Source organism: Oenanthe melanoleuca, chromosome 25 (genome assembly GCF_029582105.1).
Source record: "Oenanthe melanoleuca isolate GR-GAL-2019-014 chromosome 25, OMel1.0, whole genome shotgun sequence".
In the NCBI taxonomy this organism is placed as follows: domain Eukaryota; kingdom Metazoa; phylum Chordata; class Aves; order Passeriformes; family Muscicapidae; genus Oenanthe; species Oenanthe melanoleuca.
Genome location: NC_079358.1, coordinates 1,053,345 through 1,074,409, shown reverse-complemented (window position 1 = coordinate 1,074,409; position 21,065 = coordinate 1,053,345). Strand labels below are relative to the sequence as shown.

The 21,065-nt window shown below is 46.3% G+C and overlaps 1 protein-coding gene across 1 annotated transcript in view; it reads left to right on the top strand.

The window, feature by feature from the left end:
- ASH1L (ASH1 like histone lysine methyltransferase) overlaps positions 1–21,065 on the top strand; it is a 62,009-nt gene that overhangs the window by 3,866 nt on the left and 37,078 nt on the right. Inside the window, exons 2-3 of the mRNA XM_056510645.1 lie at positions 2,387–2,898; positions 10,571–15,326. Of these exons, the coding sequence (XP_056366620.1) occupies positions 2,491–2,898; positions 10,571–15,326 (5,164 nt within the window). The 5' untranslated portion in view covers positions 2,387–2,490. The remainder of the gene's footprint in view (positions 1–2,386; positions 2,899–10,570; positions 15,327–21,065) is intronic.

Genomic DNA, 21,065 nt, shown 5'->3' with positions numbered 1-21,065 from the left:
AGGATTTTAAGGCACAACCTGCAGGAGGAATGGAACAGATCCTGCAGCAAGTGAGGCACACACAGTGTGAGGAGTAGCACAGAGAAAGTAAAGTGAGAAAAGAAAACAAATAGTGGCATCAGTGGGGAAACAGCTCTGAGGAGCAGGAGCAGGGAAGAGCCAAGGTACACTTGAGAACACCTTGGAGACAGTGACAAGAAGCTTGAACTTGATAAGGCAGGGAGATGAGATCCCAGGGACAGACACACATCTTGTGAATTAGTGAAGAAATTGGGGACTGGGAGGAGATTTTGGTGATTAGGGCCAGGTTTGGTACTTATCAGTGGATAAATAAATGATCTGCTCTGTGTGGGAGCCATCAATTTAGTGACTTTGTTTCTGGATAGTTACTGATCCTCTTAGCACTGATCCTTTGCTCTGATTCTCACCTTGCACTTTGGGTCTTGCAGTTTCTAAGGTCAGTGTGTGAGTCTTGCTGCTGGTTTTGTATTAATTTTATTTGTAAGGAAATATCTGAGGTATTATCATCTGCACCCTGGTCACTAGAGAAGGAAATAGTTGTGTGAGCACAGATTTGTGCATGTTGGCAAGAAAAGTCCCTTTTCTTGGACTTGAATAATACAAATTCTTTAGTTCAGAATTTTTTACCTGCTGGCCAGTTTTCCTTGCACATTGGTGGATATGAAAAAGCTAATTTTTGGTGACAGGGTGAAGCCTGTTGGGCCTTGAACTGGGCAGTGCCACTGACTCACTTTGTGTCCATGTCACACTGCTCTACCCTTTTTTTTTTTTCTCCTTGTAAAATGGAGATTTCATCTAATTACCTCTGGTCTTATGAGTAATAATAGCAGGTTTGATTTCTGAGGATGTACAGAGTTGGAAAGCCAGAGCTGCAGATAGAAACCCTGTGAATAATGTGCACATGGAAATAAGTTTGTTTTCTCTGAGGATGTAGCCAGGGAAGCCTGGCTTTGTGCATCTGCTGTTCCCAGCAGCATTTCTTGTGTCCCCACTAATCCTGGCATCTGTCCTCCAACCTGTGGCTGCTGCAGTTGCCTTGGTGCTCTCTGGTGTCACCTTTCACATTCCTGATCCTTCCCCTTTCCATGCAGTGCCTGAGCTCCAGCCTCACCCCCAAACCAGCTCCTTGCTGCTGCTTCCCCAGTTTGTGTCTAGCCAGGGGGGGCTGTGGGTTCCAAACATCACAGAAAAATTCTGAGCTCCTTGAGACCTTTATTTGAAACTCATTTTTAAGTTCATGACATCTTTCCTCACAATTCAGCCTTAATGACTGTAGAGAAGATAAGGACAGAAGATTCAGGCTGTGGTTTGGTGGCTGTGATGCACTTTTCAGCAAATCAGTGTTTTTTCAGATTTGTGTCTGATCCTTTTCATTTCAAAAATGATAAAGGTACTTAAGTGCTGAAGATATTTAAGCATTTTCTCCTTAGAATGTCCCCAGAACAAATATCTTCTCAGTACCAGAAAGATGGAGAGAGAATTTTACAAGGGTTTGGAGAGAGGACAGGGGGAATTTTTGGTGAGGAGCTGTGACTGCCCCATCCCTGGAAGGGTTCCTTCCAGTCTGGAATAGCAGAAGATGTCCCTGCCTGTGAGCTTTTTGGACTTTTGGTGCTTTAAGGTACTAATTTTAGAGTTTTTTAGGTTTTTACTTTGAGTAAAAGTAAGTTAATACCTCCCCTGGCAGGGAGGGAAGCTCAGAGCTCTGTGGTGAGCAGTGGGGACCCTCCCAAACTTCAAGCTTGACTCTAATTTAGTTCTGCTGTCATTAAGATGAAAAGATTCCCTCTATTATTTTATATAAAATAGGTCAATTCAATATTCCTGACAGTGTCTGTGCTGCTGGAAGTGTGAATTCCCTCTGTGAATGTTTGGTGGGGTTGGCTTCTGTTCTCCCACCCCTCTTCCTGAATTGTGGAAAGTCCTTAAGTAACAAGTGGATTTTGTGGCATGTTTGTAAACTGATGCACACGTGGCTTAGGCTCAACTTTCCTGGTGGCTCAGATAATTAAAACCAGAATATTTCTAGGCTTTGGATGCTTTCTCATGGGTTTCATTTGCTCACTCCTTCCTCAGATGCAGCTCTTTCAGTGGATCCAGAAACAGCAAGACTAGGACTATCTGGGCTCTGTTTATAAATTAAAAATTGTTTTGATGATCAATATATTAAAATAAAAAAAAAAAGTGGATAATTTGTAAATTATAATATTGACATGCTTTTTATTTTTCACTTACCATTTCAAAGTGCTTTACAGCTAAATTGTGGTGTCCTGGAACATCAGCAATACATTTACTTAGTTTTAATATTAATTTAATTTCTGCTAGAAAATCCAAGTTTATTCTGTCTGTCTTTTTCCTCCCACAGAGTGAAAGATGTTGACTGCCCATAGTGGAACAGCTCTTCTGAGGAACATATCTCTGTAAAATCTTCCCTGCAAAAATCACCTGAAGGCAAATATTCCTCCTGTGATGGACCCTCGGAATACTGCTATGTTAGGCTTGGGTTCTGATTCTGAAGGGTTTTGTGGGAAAAGCCCCTCTGTGGTAAACATTGGCACCTTGGTGGGCAAAGGGGAAGCAGAGCTTGAAGGCTGCACCAAGGAGGAGGAGGAAGGGAAGAAGAAGAGCAGGGAGGGGAAGGCAGAGAGTGAAGCTCTGAGCGATGCACAGCAGTTCTCAGTGAAAGAAACCAACTTCTCCGAGGGAAACCTCAAACTGAAGATTGGCCTTCAAGCAAAGAGGACAAAAAAACCTCCCAAGAACCTGGAGAATTATGTCTGCAGGCCTGCCATAAAAACCAGCATCAAGCAGCCAAGAAGGGCTCCCAAGAGTGGGAAGATGACAGAGGAGAAGAGTGAGCACTGTCCTTCCAAGCAGGTGAGTGATGTGTGTGTGTGGGGTGATTTGCAAGTCATGCTACATTTATTTAAGTTGTGTTTAAAAGCTTCATCATCTCTGCACCACTGTGTTCTGCTGGTTTTCTGTGTAACCTCTTGATACTGAAGTGTCTGGAGTTAGAAATGGTTTTATTTTGTGGCCATTAGCAGGGAAAAAATGCTTTTTCACAGTCTGCCAGTTTGTTGTTTCAACACTGTGTTCATTTCTGAGAAGTAATGGGGAGATTTATAGTCTCTTTTCTGTAAAAACTGGAGGGATTTGGATATCTTGTCTCTCTTGAGATGGGGCTCTGTGCTGTGCTTGCCTCTGGTGGTTGGATTTATTTTTTTTCCTACCTGTTAAAACCAGTTATTTTGTTGTGTCTCACCTGTCACTGCCACGAGTGGCTCAGGCAAGGTCTGAAAACTAAAACAGACTTTTCCAAATGAGTTAGAAAGCAGCCTGGTGATAACCTGCATGTAAAGCAGTGGCTGGAGAGACATGCCAGGGCTTTTCCAGACACCAGGAAGTAGCCCTGCCTGGAGGATTTGTTTTTATGATCTCCATGATGTAATCAGTGAGAGCAGCAGTAGCAGATAGGGGAAAATAGGATAAATGGCAAGGAGTACAAATATAGTTGCATAGATGCTAAATTTTTGAAGGGTTTGATTACAGATTGCTCTTTTTTCCAATAAAAATAGAAGTTTTGTTAAATGTTAGGATATAGTGCTGCCAGGTGATTCAGGGGAATCCAGGAAATCCCTGGAATTTGGATCCCAGGGTTTGTCTGCTCAGGGGGCTCCTGTTCCAGAGGTTCCCAAGGCTGAAGCATTTCCATTTCTGTGTCCTGTTCTCAAATCTTCCTGCAGAAATCTGTCCTGGCTGATCTCCTAAGGCAAAGCCTGCCCAGGGGGGAGGAAAATTCCTCACCTTGTGCTGTGTGAAATCCCCAGAGCTTTTTCCTTTCCCTTGGCATACCCTGACTGGAATTGGCCTTGAGGAAGAGTCACCTTAAAGAGAAGTGAAATTTGGGGGTGACCTCATTGTGGCCTTGCAGTGGCAGGACTGTGGAAATGGCTTCTCACTGCCAGAGGGAAGGGTTAGGTGGGTTAAATGGGATTTTGGGAAGGAATTCCACCCATTCTCAGGTGCCCCTGGATCCCTGGAAGTCTCCAAGGCCAGGCTTGGAGCAGCCTGGGATAATGGAAGATATCCCTGCCCATGGCAGGGAGTGAAATTAAATCTTTAAAATCCCTTTTAACCCAAACCAGTCTGGGATCCTGAGTAATAAATTATGTGCTGGCAAAACAAATGTGCTGGATGTTATGTGTAAGGACTAAAATTGCCTTTTGCATGGAAAGGAATCTCTGCTCACTTTGGAGTTTTCCTCCACTGGAAACAGAGGTGTTTTCAGTCAGCCTATTGAACAAGAAATTCTCAAGTGTACATTGCATAACTTAAAATTTTGGCAATGGCCTTTATTCTGCATTCTTCCATTTCAGAGCAAACTTATTATTTCTAATGATGTTTCTGATTTTGGCTTGAAAAACATTGGAAGAGTAGATCCCAGTTTGTTGTTACACTGATGGTTTTCTTTTCTTTTTTTTTTAATTTTTTTTTGGTCAAGACTCTGTTGCAATGACTTGAATATTGAGCCAGTCTGGAATATCCAACCAGTGATTTCTCTTGGTGTCTATATTGAGGTGGCCCCTGCAGCTGAAAATCTTATTTTGGGGGAGGTTTAATGTTGAGTTCATTAAGGGAGGTTTAGGTTGGAGATCAGGGAAAGGTTTTTCCCCCAGAGGGTTCAGGCACAGCCAGAGCTCCAGGAGGGTTTGGACACCAGGATGGGATTTTGGGGTGTTTGGATGATCCCTTCCAGCTCAGGACATTCCATAATTCCCTGATTCTGCCCTCAAAAGGCACCACTGTGTCTGGAGACTTTCCCTTTGCATCAAGAGCTCATACCCTGGCAGATTTTACCAGAGAAAATAATCAATATTTGAATTCACATGGTGACATCAGGGATTCTTCATCCTTGACATATTTGTTGATACACCAGGATTTTTTTTTTTTTTTTTTCCAGAGATCCATCCCATTTCAAATGGAAAGTAGAAAGGGAGTAAAATATTAGTGATGTTGTAGAACATTATTGATGTGGTGCATGACACTGTTGATACCATGTCAGTTTTAGATTGCAGCTCCTGCCTGGCAAGCAGCCCTGGGGTGTGATGCAGAGGATGCAGATCTGTTGCATTAAATTTGCATTATTTATAAGAGTTTCAAATCCCTGACTCATGATAACTCACTTTAGATCCTCTGCTCTGAATTGTTCTGAGATGATGTTTAAGTCTGTCTGTTCCCTGCTGCCATTTTGCACTTTGGGTTGTTAGAAATGACACTAAACAACATCCTGCTGATTCCTGAAGTGGGATTAGAAGTGTCTGTGTGGAAATAAATGGCAATGATGGCTAAAAACCATCACATGTTTTGAATATAATACCCAAGGGTTGCTTTTTTTGTCTTACTGCCATGTAATAAAGAGAGTTTTAGCACTGCAAATTACATTTCAGCAAAGGAAAACCATCCATGAATTTTTGCTGTGGATGCAGAGGAGGGGAAAGCAAACATGTGACCCATTCAGAGCCAGGTGTGGCTTTACTTGGAGCTCTGAAACAGAACTTGCTGTTCTTTTAAAGGAGCAAAAAAGAATTAGAATGAAAATTGAGCACTTGCAGGGTGCACAGTTAAACAGTGAAAGACAAAGAGAAGTAGTGGAGTTGTTCTCTTGGGAATACCAGTGTTAAAATGAAAATAGTAGGAAAATCCTTTGCACTCTGTCAGGATTTTTTCCAGGACTCATAAAACTTGGGGAGTGTCTTCAGGTGTGTGAAAACAGGGTTTATGTCCAGTCTGAAAAGGGTGAGGTGAGCTGGAATCACAGAATCATTCAGGTTGGAAAAGCCCTCCCAGATCCTGGAATCCAGCTGTTCCCCAGCTCACAGAGTCCAGCTGTTCCCCAGGTGCCACATCCACACATCCAAGGTTTTTGAACCCTTCCAGGGATGGTAATTCCACCACTTCCCTGGGCCTGTCCTAATTCCTGACCACCCTTGCAGTGAAGAAGTTTTTCCTGGTATATTTACAATTTATCCTCCAGAAATGTGTAGACATAAAAGCTCATAAATATTTTTTTCTGAGGAGAAAATCATGGAGTAGTAAAGGGAAACCCAGAAATGCCTGAGATACCCAGGTTTTACAAAAAACAAAATTAGCAGGTTCTGCAGTAACCAAGCAGTGCTCAGTTTGCTTTTTCACAGAAATTATGGATTTAATTCTTTCAGAAATGTCCTGGGCCAGGCAGATATTGCTGTGTTAAACCCAAAAACCCAAGCCTAGAACAAACCTGGACATTTTAATTTTGTAGGATGGTGTGTAGGGATGGTTTAGCACAGAAAAGGCAAGAAGTGACAGTAGCAGCCTCACTCTCAGCAGGTTGGGACTTGTCCTCCTGCTCCATCTCCTTATTCCTGTGAAAAACTGCTGAGTGCAGCATTCTGCAGCTCCTCTTGCCTTTGGTCATGCAGGGAAGTTTGCTGATGAAATCACAGCCACCAAGTGAAAAAGTTTCAAGCAAATAAGTTACAAAGCTGAAGAATTGATTTGTTTTCTTTTTGGATAGCTCAAAGTATTTCCTGCAGGATCTGGGACATGAGTTTTTTGTCTTACACTAATTCCACAGAGTTATTGTTTTCCTGGTAGTTCAAACTTGCTTTTAGAAAAATAAACTGCATTTTTATTTGGGGAATTGCATAGAATATGTTGATGCCACAGCTACAGAACAATTCCTGTGATTCCTCAGAATGTTTGTTTGACTTGTAGCCTGAGCAGTGGCCTGAAGTACAACAGCCAAAACAATAAATTTGTGCATGTGCATAAAAAAATCCTTCTTGCTTCTGGTGGCTCTCAAGAGAAATATCAAACAACATTTTCATTAACAGGCTGGTTTCTTCTGCCTGCTTCAAGTGGTGTGAGCTGGGTTTAGGTGAGAAGTGTGACACCAGGCTTGATAGATGTCCCTGTTCTCAGGAAGGATCAGCTACCCTTGAGCTTTTTGCAAATAAATTCCAGTGATAATGCCAGTAAATAATGATCTAGTAGTAATGAAATCTGATACCTTTTTTAGAATAAAGTTGTGGGGTTTTTTTTGCTGTTGGTGTCTGTGATGATTCTAGAATCACAGAATTGTTCTGTTTGAGAAGAGCCTTTAAGATTTTCAAGTTCAGTGTTCCCCAGCACTGCCACTAACTCATGTCCCCAGTGATTAACTATAAACTGTTAATAGTTTATATCAAAATAACCTAGAATTATTATTCCTCAGGTGAATGGTGCAAGTCAAGAAACTAGATATTCACAGGAAATACAGAATTTTCAGTTCAGCTCAGTGTCAAACTAAGAATAATACCAATTTTATGGAAATGTAACATGTTTTATGCAATTGCTTTGGGCAATACTTTTATTGGATGGATTCTTAAAGCAGACAGTTGAACTAAAGATTGCACAGGAACAAATGTTGCAGTTTTTAAAGCACAAAATGCTTTTTGATGCAAAGTAATTTCACCCTTTTGAGCAGCTTTGTGCCCAGATGGGCCATTTCATTCCATCTGACACCACAGCAACGTGGAGCAGCCCTTGAAATTTGGGCTGGAAAGGAACAGAATTCCAGGAAAACTCTTTTAGTCTATTTTTTATGGCATTGTCCATCTGATTGCAACATTGAGGCAGCAGAGAGGAAGTTTGTAGGGGCAGGAGGAGAGAGCAGGTGAAACACTCAGGAGGTGTTGATGTTCCTTTTTTCAGTCAGATTAAAACCTGATTTTCTGTTTTTCTGGTATAAAACTGCATTTGCCCAAGTCAGGCAATCAGGGCTCAGGTGGAATTACCTGATTTTGTGTTTCTCTGATATAAAACTGCATTTATCCAAATCAGGCAATCAGGGCTCAGGTGGAATTACCTGATTTTGTGTTTCTCTGATATTAAACTGCATTTATCCAAGTCAGGCAATCAGGGCTCAGGAGGAATTACCTGATTTTGTGTTTCTCTGATATAAAACTGCATTTGCCCAAGTCAGGCAATCAGGGCTCCTTTTTATTCCTGAAGTTTGGGGCTGTGCATGATTTTTGATTTTGGTATCTGTCTGCAATACTCTTACTCTTCCAGTGGGATCCTCCTTAGTGGCAGCAAAACCTGCTATTCACTTGCTATTCAAGGTATTCTCTTGAACCAAAAATCTGAAATTTTTAATGATACAAAATTGCAAGAAGCAGCTTTGACTCTGTGGCTGATTTTGGGAGTTTTTTTAATGTTTCTGCAGCCACTGCAACCTTCTCCAAAGGAAACATCTCAAGATGTTTCTATTTGAAGTTACCAGATGAAATTTTGTCCTTTGAAATTTCCCTCCAAAATGTTTCTGTTAATCATGCTGATTATTAAGTAGATTTATGGCACAAAAAAAGGAAATAAATTCCCATATAAGAATTTTGGGTTTAAAAGTGCTGAAAAAAATTACAGACTTTTTTGACATCTCACTAGATACTTCCTGTTCTGCTATTCATGTTTTTTGAAGTAATTTTCAGTGTGCTTGGAGAACTCATTCACCCTTAGATGAGAAAGGAGCTTTTCAGGGCAAACTCCTTCAGCTTTCAAAGGATCTGTGTTTGATGCTAAAGTCTTGTTTTCAAAATCCTGGCATCTTGCTCAGATCAAAGCTGGTGTTTGGAAGGGTTTTGTTAGTTATGTATTTATTATTTAAGTGTCTACTCAAACTTCCAAGCTCTTTGTTTGGAAATGGAGGTGAGCAGGGAAAAGCAGGGCCTGCCAAGAGGTGTTGGATACCCAGCAGAGGCACCACAGAACCACCACAGGGGGTGGCACAGCAGAAAGAAAAAAGAAGGAAGAGTGTGGATGAGCAAATAACAGGGAGGAGGAGCTGAATTCCCAAATCAAGATTTAGGTGGATTTTTGAAGGTGGATTTTTTTTCCAAAGTTCTTGTCAGAATTTCAGGCTGTGGAAAGGAGGATGCAGCTCTCTGAAGGCTGCTGGCTTTAATCCTTGTTAGTGTGAAACTCTGGCACTCAGAGTGTGCCCCAGGGAATTCCAGGAGCATTGGATTGCAGGCTCAGGGTGGTGTCCTGCTGACTCAGGAGTTGCCATGTGAGTGCCAGGCCTGGAGGTGGGCAGAGAGAACCCCCCCCCTCCTGCTCTCCATCCCTGCAGGAAGGAGCAGCCCTGGGTTTGGGGAGCCTGGGGGTCACTGCACAGGCTCCCACATTACCCACAACTGCTTCTCATCTCACCAGTGTCCAGCTGGATCCAGCTTAACCTCCTGGTTAAGTTATTCCACAGAATCCCAAAATCCCACAGTGGGTTGGGGTGGAAGTAACTTTAAAGTTCATCCAGTCCCAGCCTCTTTCCAGCCTCTCCCAGCCACTTCCAGGGATCCAGGGGCAGCCACAGATTCCTGGGAACCCTGTGCCCACCCTCCCAGGGATGAATTTCTTTCATATATCCAACCTAAATTTGCCCTTTTTCAGTCTGAACCCATTCCCCTTTGTCCTGTCACTCCAGTTCCTGATGAACAGTCTCTGTCCAGTTTCCCTGGAGCCCCTGCAGATCTTCCACACAACCTTCTCTCCATCCTGAGCATTCCCAGCCTGGCTCCAATCCCTTCAGCAACTTCATTGCTCCAACAGTTCCATGTCCTTCTTATGCTGGGGACATCAGAACCATGGGCAGGATTTTCTCAGCAGGGGTCAGAGCCTTCCATTCCCAACCTCTGCTTGGAGTGAATGCACTGCAGAGATGTGTTGGACACTGTGTGTAAAGAATGTCCTTCCAAAATGAAAGATGAATTTATTGAGATGCTCTCAATGGGATTTTTGAAGGTAATGAGTATTGCAGTTTTGATTCTAACCTTTACAGAATCAATTTTGAGTTTGGTTAGGTCCAAACTAGAAATAAGTGTGAGTTTAATTATTCCATGTGTGTGTATTATCACACCTCCCACCCACATGCAAACAGAATAATTTGATTTATTTTATTTTACTTCTTTTGCTGACTGCCAGTGTTGTGCTGGGAGGAGAACTGTTGGTGCAGGGGCTGAGGGGATGTGACTGAGCTGCCAGCAGGGCTGTGCAGGGACAGGGTGACAGTGCCAGCACCATGTGAGCTCTTCAAGTGCTCTCACACTATAAATAGCCCAGCACTTTGTTGTTAGTGGGTTTTTATTAATAAACATCAACAGTATTTTTGGAGAATATTTATAATAATTGGGGGACAGATTAAATGGTTTGTATTTCCGGACTGGGAGGGAGTTTGGGTTTCATTAACATTAGGAAAGCCACAGCATATGCACTGTTTTAAATTTTGCTTTAAATATGAATATCACTATTATTTGTTGAATGTGTTTATTTTATTGTGACATTTTATTCTTTACATTCTTGGTATTATTATTATTTGGTTTAAAATTAACAGGATCATGAAGCCTCTGTTTATACAGTAACCCTGTTACCAGAGCAAGTGTTAATCACCCAAACATAAAAAAAACTGTGTTACTCAAAGTGATACTTTGTACTCTGTTCCTAAAGACTGTTTTTGTTTGTTAACTCTTAGGACCCTTCAAAGTCTTACAAGAAAGCTGGAGAAGTTGCATCACTTGAGTTACACGTGGAAGAAGGTATCCAAGTAGAAACAACCCCTTTATCTAAGAAAGTTTCCCCATTGCATTCTGAAATGACAGATTATATAAAGTCATCTCCTCCAACTCTGATCAGTAGCCATAATTCTGACTTAAAGGATAGAACAGAAATTAATGGAGCAACAACTGTCACAGAAAAATTGGCTCAACTTATTGCAACTTGTCCTCCTTCCAAGTCTTCCAAAACAAAGCAGAAGAAACCTGGGAGTGGAAGTGGAACCACGTCTGGTTTGGTGAAAGATTCTGGGAAGAAGCTGCCAGGAACCATAAGTGCAAGTGGGTTGGTTAACAAAGATTTGGTGAAGAAACTGCCAGGCTCTGGGATTGCTGTTGGATTGGTGAACAAGGACTCAGGGAAGAAGCCATTAGGGATTGGCAGCACAGCCATATTGGTTAACAAAGACTCTGGGAAGAAGCCCCAAGCGATCAGCCCTTTAATTGGATTGGTTAGCAAGGACTCTGGCAAGAGGCCTCCAGGGATCAGCACTCCACCAGGGTTAGTCCACAAGGATTCAGGAAAGAAGCAGCCAGTCACCAGCTCTGCAGTTGGATTGATCAGCAAAGATGTGGGGAGGAAACTTCCAGGGATCAGCACTCCAACTGCACTGACTAACAAGGAGCCTCTCAAGAAGCCAGTAGGGATCAGCACTCCAGCAGGGCTGGTTAACAAGGATGCTGGGAAGAAGTTGTTGGGAATAAATAGTCCTACAGCTCTTCTTAACAAGGATTCTGGGAGGAAGATGCCAGGGCCTGGCAGCAGCACAGTTGTGGTTAACAAAGACTCTGGAAGGAAGACACCAGGGATTGGCAGCCCGATGGGACCGGTTAGCAAGGACCCTGGCAGGAAGGTGCCAGGAATTAGCAGTCCTGTGGGATTGGTTAGCAAGGACTGTGGGAAGAAGCCAGCAGGGATTGGCAGTCCAGCTGGTTTGGCTAACAAGGACTCTGGAACTCTGAAAGCAGATTCCCTCGTGCCCTCCTCAGAGCCCTTTAAGCTTCCTTGCAATTCAAACCTCAGCAGCCTTGAAAGCCACGAGCCTGCGGATTTACTGAAGGAAAATACTACCAGCAAAACCTTTGAGAAGCACATTATGAGACAGAGCAAAGAAAGTATCTTGGACAAGTTTTCAATTCGGAAGGAAATTGCTGATGTAGGCAAAGAGATGTTCAGTGAAGGAATGTGTGTTCCACAGGATGCCTACTCATCCAGTGAGAAAGGGATTTATGAAACGTCGAAGCACGAGAAGCAGCCTCCCGTTTATTGCACTTCACCAGACTTCAGGACAGGAGGTGCCTCGGAGGTGTCGACAGCCAAGTCCCCGTTCAGTGCAGTGGGAGAGGGGAATCTCCCATCTCCTTCCCCCACAGTGTCTGTCCCCACCCTGAACAGGAGCCTCTCCACAGCCTCCTCCCAGCTGGCATCCAACTCATTGCACTTAAGTTCCACGGCAGAGCTCTTGGAAGGCATTTCAGACCCCATGGGCAAAGCACCATTCTCATCAGACAGCAGCCTCCTGAGCCTGAACAGGACATTGAACCACAGCCTCAGCACCGATTTTAAAGGTGCTGAGAAAGATTTAAGTGATTCTAAAGCATCTTATGTGGAAACTTCAAGAACAAGTCCTCCCACAGGGAAAAAACCCATTTTGGCAGCTGAGACAAGCATCCACACTACTGTCACCCCTTCATCAGTAGTTAGTTTTACCAGCTTGTTTGGTAGCAAGCAGTTCCTCAAGCTCGGTGCAATAGCTGCATCCGAGAAATCCTGCCAAGGAGCAAAAAACCTGAGCAGCACTCAGCAATCAAAACCTTTAAAGAAAAGAAAAGGAAGGAAGCCACGATGGACTAAAGTGGTGTCAAGAAGCACGTGCCGACCTCCAAAGGGTCTGGAACTAGAAAGGTCAGAGCTTTTTAAAAACATTTCATACAGTGCACTATCGAGCAGTAATTTGGAGCAGGCCAAATTCCTGAAAAACATCGGATCCTCCTCATTCGTGGAGCACGAATTTGTCAAACATCAGTTGCCAAAGCTGAATGAAGCTAATGGGCAGCCTCTGGCACTGCTGGCTGAGACTGACAAACAAACTCAGAAGTTCTACAGTGCTCACAAACAACCCTCTAGCTTGTGTTTGTCGGATGATTTCTTACCTGACCTCTACAAACCCAAGAGAGGAAGACCTAAAGCCAAGGAAATGCCAGAACTCGAAGGTCCCCCCAAAAGAACTCTTAAGATCCCAGCATCAAAAGTCTTCTCAGTGCAGTCAAAAGAAGAGCAAGAACCTCCAATTTTGCAGCCTGAAGTCGAAATTCCCTCCCTAAAACAAAGCTTATCAGGACAAGCTTTTCCTAAAAAGAGAGGGAGACCTAAAAGGCAGATTCGGTCTTCAATTAAAATGAAACCACCTATTCTGTCTGTGGCACCTTTTGTTGGAACAGAGAACTCGAGCAAGATGGGGCCTGAGAGTGAACAGCATCGACCTGGGGAGTTCTTTGAGAGGAAGGAGCAGCTCAGAGGGCCAGAAGAAGTCCAAAGCCCCAGTATTTGTAGCATGAGTGATTTGGAAGTAGACTCAGACAGAAAGGTTGCCAAGAGAAATAACGGACAGTTAATGAAAACAATTATTCGAAAAATAAATAAAATGAAAACTCTGAAGCGAAAGAAACTCCTGAATCAGATTCTGTCCAGTACAGTGGAACCAAATACCAAAGGGAAGATGCAATCCAAGCTCCACAACACCGTGTCAACTCTTGCTGCCACATTCGGTTCGAAACTAGGCCAGCAAATCAACGTCAGCAAGAAAGGAACAATTTACATAGGAAAAAGGAGAGGGAGGAAACCTAAAGCTGTCCTGAATGGCATTTTAGCCAGCAGTGCTGCCAGCCTGACAGTTCTGGAGAAATCTGCCCAGCAAGCTCCTGGTACGTCCCTAGGACAAGTCCTGCCCCACTTGCTGCCCTCGGTGGGGAACCCCTCGGAGATCCTCCCGTCCCCCGTTTGCTCGCAGTCGCCGGCGGTGAGCGGGGAGCAGAGCCCGGTGAGCAGCGACGCCGGCTTCATCGAGCCCAGCTCCGTGCCCTACCTGCACCTCCACTCCAGGCAGGGCAGCGTGGTGCAGACTCTGGCCATGAAGAAAGCAGCCAAGGGGAGGAGGAGGTTATCCCCACCCACGCTGCTGCCCAACTCCCCCTCTCACCTGAGCGAGCTGACGTCGCTGAAAGAAGCCACCCCGTCCCCCGTGAGCGAGTCCCACAGCGACGAGACCATCCCCAGCGACAGCGGCATCGGCACCGACAACAACAGCACCTCGGACCGGGCCGAGAAGTTCTGCGGGCAGAAGAAGAAGAGGCACTCGTTCGACCACGTGTCCCTCATCCCACCCGAGACTTCCACCGTGCTGAGCAACCTGAAGGAAAAGCACAAGCACAAGTGCAAGCGCCGCAGCCACGATTACCTCAGCTACGACAAGATGAAGAGGCAGAAGAGAAAAAGGAAAAAGAAGTACCCTCAGCTGCGAGGGAGGCAGGACCCCGACTTCCTGGCTGAGTTGGAGGAGTTAATAAGTCGGTTAAGTGAGATTAGAATAACCCACAGAAGTCACCATTTTATACCCCGAGATTTGCTGCCTACCATTTTTAGGATAAATTTCAATAGTTTCTACACCCACCCTACTTTTCCTTTAGATCCTTTGCACTACATTAGAAAACCTGATTTAAAGAAAAAGAGAGGCAGGCCTCCAAAAATGCGGGAAGCAATGGCAGAAATGCCTTTCATGCATAGCCTCAGCTTTCCCCTGTCTAGCACCGGGTTCTACCCCTCCTATGGCATGCCTTACTCCCCTTCTCCCCTGGCAGCTGCTCCCATAGGATTAGGTTATTATGGAAGGTACCCTCCAACTCTTTACCCTCCTCCACCCTCTCCTTCTTTCACCACCCCCCTGCCTCCACCTTCCTACATGCATACAGGCCACCTGCTTCTCAACCCCACCAAATACCACAAGAAGAAGCATAAACTCTTGCGCCAGGAAGCTTTCCTCACCACGAGCAGGACTCCTCTGCTGTCCATGAGCACGTACCCCAGCGTCCCCCCCGAGATGGCCTATGGCTGGATGCTGGAACACAAGCACAGGCACCGCCACAAGCACCGGGAGCATCGCTCCTCCGAGCAGCCCCAGGTTTCCATGGACACCATCGCTGCCAACAGCTCCTCCAGAACGGTTCTGGAGTCCTTGAAACGCTACAGGTTTGGCAAGGAGGCTGTTGGGGAGAGGTACAAACATAAAGAGAAACACAGATGCCACATGTCTTGTCCTCACCTGTCACCTTCCAAGGGTTTGCTGAGCAGAGATGAGCAGTGGGTCAGGAGAGAACCTTCGGAGTCGAATTCTTTGGCGCTGGGCTTGCAGACACCTCTGCAGATTGACTGCTCTGAAAATTCCCCAGCTCTGTCCTTGGGGGGCTTCACTCCCAGCTCAGAGCCAGCCAGCAGCGATGAACACACAAACCTTTTCACAAGTGCAATAGGCAGCTGCAGAGTCCCCAGCTCTGGCAGCACCAACGGACGTAAAAAGTTACCCGAGAGCCCGGGACTGTTCGGGCAGGACGCGGCGCTGAGCCGGCCCCTCCGCAAGGAGCCCGTGCCTTCCCTGGAGAAGGCCCTGCAGCCCCTGGCAGGTAAGGCAGCTCAGGCTGGACCTGCTTTCCACCAGTCTTGATTGTTCTGTTGGACAGCTGGAGCAGGGGGCAGGTGGGGATTTGGCTCTGCAGGGGTCCAGCCCTGCGCCTGTCCTCACCAAGGGTTTATTGTCTGACATGGAATCTCCCCACAGCACTCTGTCCCTCCTCCCAGCAGACTCCTCTTGCTTCCTTACAGGATGCTTTCTCATGCTGTCCTGGTTTGAAGGACAGGTATCTGCCAATAAAGGCAGAAGTTTCTCTTTGAAATGGAGAATGTAAACTCCCTTCCTCCAATTATAATACTGAAATTAAGGGGCTCTCAGGCAAAGATAGGGGAATTAGGAATAACAGTTCTGTACTAGGAAAATTAAAATAGAAATACAGTATTACACAGAACAATCCCAACCCTGCCAGAGTCAGAATCCAAGCTGACACCCGTCAGTCAGTCAGGGTGTTGGCACAGTCCCATTCAATGGTGGCTGCATCCTCCTGCAGTGGCAGATGTGGTTCAGCTGGAGCAGTGCTCCTGGAGAAGGTGCAGTTTCCTCTGAAGGTGCAGGGATGATGTGGAAAGGTCTGGTTTTCCTCTGGAATCCAGTGGAAAGATGGAAACTTGCTGTCCCAAATGTCAGTTTTTATCTGGGTAGGAAAGGCTTGGCTCCTCCCCTGGCTGGAGCATCTCCCAGTGGGATGATGGAATTTTATCAGTCATGCCCTGGGAGTCACTGGCCATTAACAGGAGATATCTCCTGGAGGGAGGATGGGCTGTGGGAAGATAAAGATGATTGCCCAGCTGGTTTAAAGATGGCCCATGAGCAGATAATATGTGCCAGGAGATCAGGGTCACTGCCCCAGCTGGTTTAACAGATGGTGACAGAATCCACATTTCTGGCCACACCAACCCAACACACATGCAAAAATCTTTGCTTTTTCCATACAATTTTAATATTCCAGAGAAATGAGGGAAAATTCCTCATAATTTTTTATATTTTCAAAGCCATGTTTCTGTTTGGTTTGAAGTTTGATTGGTTTGGTTCAGACCAGCTGTTGCTGCTACTGTTGTGAGTAATGTTTCCATTTAAGAAAATGTTTCCTGTTCCTTTTGTTACTTCATTTTGGTTATTTGACAATCTTTGCTACAGCAGAGCTTTCAATCCCTGCCTTGAGGCTTCTTGCAACACCTCAGAGCAGTGGGGTTGATACTGGGGATGCCTGACACCAAACTTAGACATTTTGAATTTATTCATAGTTGGGAAATGCATCTGACAGCCTCGAGCAAAACTGGAACAGGAGGAGCAGGAACAGGAACTTGTCATCTGCATGATATTAAGGAAAAGAAAAGCTAAACTGCAAAGGGCAAGTGTGGCTTGTGCTCCAGTGTGTGAAGGAAGCCTGAGCTGCTTCTCCCTCCCCTTCTTGCCTTCATTCTCCCTTGAAGTTTAAATCATTGTCCAAAGCCACTTGTGACTAATATTTCACAGAGCAAGAAGCAGCTGCCAGGACTGAATAATCCCTCCTCACATTCCTGGCTCTCATCTTGCTCCTTCCCATGGGATACTCCTGCTCTGGTGCCTCCTGCCACCTCCTGCTCTCCACCTGTCTATGGACAGGGTTTTTCTCTTGATTTGGGGGTTTATGTTTTCCTTCTTTATTTTAAGGGCAGTTGGAAGCAGCTGGATCTTTGACAAGTTCATATTTCTTAGTGCTGGTGCTGAAATTTCTTGAGGGTGGTGAGTGGAGTGTGGAGGAGGCAGCAGAGCCATGAGATTGCTTCTCCTGCAGTGATGGAAAGAGAAAATCCAAGTGCTGGGTCACAATTTGGCCCTGAGGAGTGAATTGATTGTGGGAACCTTTGCAGCTCTGGGAATTTTGAGATGTTTTCCATTGCAGTGATTGATCTGATTGGGTTTGTGTGAGGAGTAGAGGGGGAGAGCAGAGATGCTTTTTGTGAAGGCTCTGCCTGCTCCCTGCCCCAGGAAGTTTGATTTGAGTGATTCCTCAGGCATGGGATGGCACTTCCAGGCAGTGATTCCCACCTGGAACCTGCCTGTTTTGTGATGCTTCCATTTGTTTGGAGTCCAGCTCATTCCCAAGGAGCTCCCAGTGCTTCTCACCACTTGGAAAACTTAAACCACATCTAGTAAAAAGCTCCAGGAAAGAGAAATGCCAGATTTGGGGGTTTAAATCCATGTCAGATTGCATGTTGTGGTGTTAGCCATGATGCTGAATGGTAATTCTGAATCCATCACCATGGAAGATTAAAAGAAGGGCACAGATGGAAAGGAAACCTTTGGTACATCAAATATTGTTCATTTATAAAACTAAATGCAGTTTAGGTGCATGGTGGAGAGGTGCTGGATCAGAGACTTGGAATAAGCAGAGATCAGCATCAGGGAACCCATCCAGAATGAATTTTTTGGATCCTTAGGTGATGTTTGTGATGCTTTATTTCAGATTATTCCATGTGGAAATTCCACAGCCTTTTGAACATAAACCTGACCCAACTGAATGAACAAATTATTTTAATTATAGTGGCCTATACCAGATATTTTCAGAGGTTTGCCTGTGCCTGAGTTGTGTTAGAAAAGAGAATTAGAAAATAATTAGAAAATAATTAGAAAATAATTAGAAAAGAGCTGTGTTGGTTGTTTGTGCACACAGGAGTCCCAAGGAGGTCAGAGTTTCCCAGGAAGTGAAGCCCAGGTGGAAATTCCCACGCTGAGGCTGCTGTGTGACCTTGGCACAGCCACAGCAGAGCAGGGCACAAGGCTCTGGTGTTTTGTCTGATTTTTTCCTGGATTTTTCCTGATGTTTTTCCCAGAAATCCTTGGAATTTTGGCAGGTTTGGGGTGTTCTTAGTGCAGATTTTAGGAGTTTTTTGACCATTTTTAGTGTAATTTTGGGGGATTTTAGGCCATTTTAAGTTGGATTTCCCCCAGATTTTTTGCCTACCCATTTTCCAGGTTTTTCTCCTCAAAAATCCCTCAAATATCACTGAATTTTGAGGCCATTTTTGTTTTTTTTTAATCCAATTTTATGAGAGTTTTGGCCATTTTTATGCGATTTCTGGGATATTTTTGCATTTCTTAGTGTGTTTCTTTTTAGGCTAAATTTTCCCAGAAATCCTTGGAATTTTGGCAGATTTGGAGTGTTTTAGTGCAGACTTTGGGTGTCCAATGACCAATTTTAGGACTTCTTAGTGCTTGGAATTTTGGCAAGTTTGAGGTATTTTCATGCAGATTTTAGGACTTTTTTGGCCGTTTTTAGTGCGATTTTTGGGGCAGTTTTGTAGAACACTGCTGCCTGTTCATCCCAAGTTCCCTGAACTTCTGCAGCCTCACATCAGGAATTATTTTGGATAAGTGTCATAGCCCAGCCTTGGTGTGCCGAGTTCCTTGCTTGCTGCTGGCTGTGTTCCACTCACAGTGCAGGAAAAGGGGGTCAGTGGGGTGGGAGTCCCAGACCGTGTGTTGGTCCCTGTCCCTGTCCCTGTGTCGGTCCCTGTCCGTGTGTCAGTCCCAGACCGTGTGTCGGTCCCTGCCCGAGGAGTCCCTGTCCTTGTCCCTGTCCCTGTGTCAGTCCCTGCCCGAGGAGTCCCGGTCCCTGTCCCTGTGCCTGTCCTTGTCCCTGTCCCTGTGTCAGTCCCTGCCCAAGGAGTCCCGGTCCCTGTCCCTGTCCGTGTGTCGGTCCCTGCCCGAGGGGTCCCGGTCCCTGTGCCTGTCCTTGTCCCTGTCCCTGTGTCAGTCCCTGCCCGAGGGGTCCCGGTGTCAATCCTTGTCCCGGTCCTGTCCCTGTGTCAGTCCCTGCCCGAGGAGTCCTGGTCCCTGTCACTGTCCCTGTGTCTGTCCCTGTCCTGGTCCCGGCGTCAATCCCTGTCCCTGTGCCTGTGCCTGTGTCGGTCCCTGGCCAAGGAGTCCCTATCCCTGTGCCAGTCCCAGTCCCTGTCCCGGTCCCGGCGTCAATCCCTGTCCCTCTGTCGGTCCCTGTCACGAGGGTTCTCTGTCCCTGCCCGAGGGATGCCGGTCCCAGTCCCGGTCCCTGTGTCAGTCCCTGCCCCGAAGGTTCCTGGTCCCTGTGCCGGTCCCTGTGTCGGTCCCTGTCCCGAAGGCTCCCGGTCCCAGTGTTAGTCCTGGTCCCTGTGCCGGTCCCGGTACTGGTGTCAGTCCCTGTCCCAGTGCCAGTCCCTGTCACGAGAGTTCTCTTTCCCTGTGCCGCTTCCTGTCCCGAGGGGTCCTTGTCCCTGTGTCAGTCCCTGTCCCCAGGGATCCCGGTCCCTGTCCCGTTCCCTGTGCCGTTCCTTGTCCTGAAGGTTCCCGGTGCCTGTCCCGAAAGTTCCCGGTCCCTGTGTCACTCTCTGTCCCAGGGATCCCTGTCCCTGTGCTGGTCCCTGTCCCGAAGGTTCCCAGTCCCTGTGTCACTCTCTGTCCCAGGGATCCCTGTCCCTGTGCTTGTCCCTGTCCCGAAGGTTCCCGGTCCTTGTGCCGGTCCCTGTCACGAGGGTTCCCGTTTCTGCTCCGGTCCCCATTCCCGTTCCCGTCCCCATTCCCGTTCCCATTCCCGCTCCCCTCCCCATTCCCATTCCCGCTCCCATTCCCGCTCCCATTCCCGCTCCCATTCCCATTCCCGTTCCCATTCCCCATTCCCGTCCCCATCCCCGTTTCCCATTCCCGTTCCCATTCCCCATTCCCGTTCCCATTCCCGTTCCCCATTCCCGTCCCCATTCCCAGTTCCCGTCCCCATTCCCATTCCCCGTTCCCATCCCCGTCCCCGTTCCCGTTCCCATCCCTGTTCCCATTCCCGTTCCCGTCCCCATTCCCGTTCCCATCCCCGTCCCCGTTCCCGCTCCCATTCCCGTCCCCATTCCCATCCCCGCTCCCATTCCCGTTCCCGCTCCTATTCCCATCCCTCTTCCCCTTCCCATCCCTTCCCATTCCCGCTCCCATTCCCATTCCGGCTCCCGTTCCCGTCCCGGTGCCGCGGGACCGGCGGGCAGCAGCGCCCCCTGGCGGTCCCGCCGCTCGTTGCCGCGTCCCGCCGAGCCCGGGGCGGGGGTGGGGGCTGGACCCTGAGCGGGGCAGGGGCGGCTGAGCTGTCCCGGGATGCTGAGCAGGGTGGGGGTGTCACACAGGCGGTGACAGCTCCCAGGATGTGCCACCGGGCCATCCCTGCCACCTCCAAAACCTTCTCCTTCTTTTTATTCCCTGTTATGAATTGCATCCCATTCCCACTTTAAACACCAATTCCTGCTGTTTAATTCCTGTTTTCAATCCCAGCTCTCAGGGTACTTGTTTAGTGTAGCCTTTATGAATTTGATGCATCTTGGAGTTCCTCAGGAGGAAAAGTCACCCTGCTGTCAGTGTAACAGCTCAGCAGCTCCCTGAACCCAGAGGGATGGGTGGGCAGAGGGTTGGAATAAAGTCAAACTCATGGGTTGAGATAAGAACTCTTTAATAATTGAAATAAAATTATATATAATAATAACAGTAGTAATAATTGTCATGAAAAGGACAGAGAGAAATAAAGCCCAAGAAGCACAAGATCAGCCCAGCCCAGCTCAGCCACCTTGGAAAAATTCTGTTCATTCCCTCCACCAGTCACAGGTGTTAGATCAGGAGTCAAGAGTGCCCATGATTTTAAAAAATTCCAAACTTTGAGGCAAGAGAGGATCTAAAAGGAGATTTTCTGGTGAATCAGTTTGGTGCTTTCAAGGATTCTCCCATCATCACACACTTTGGG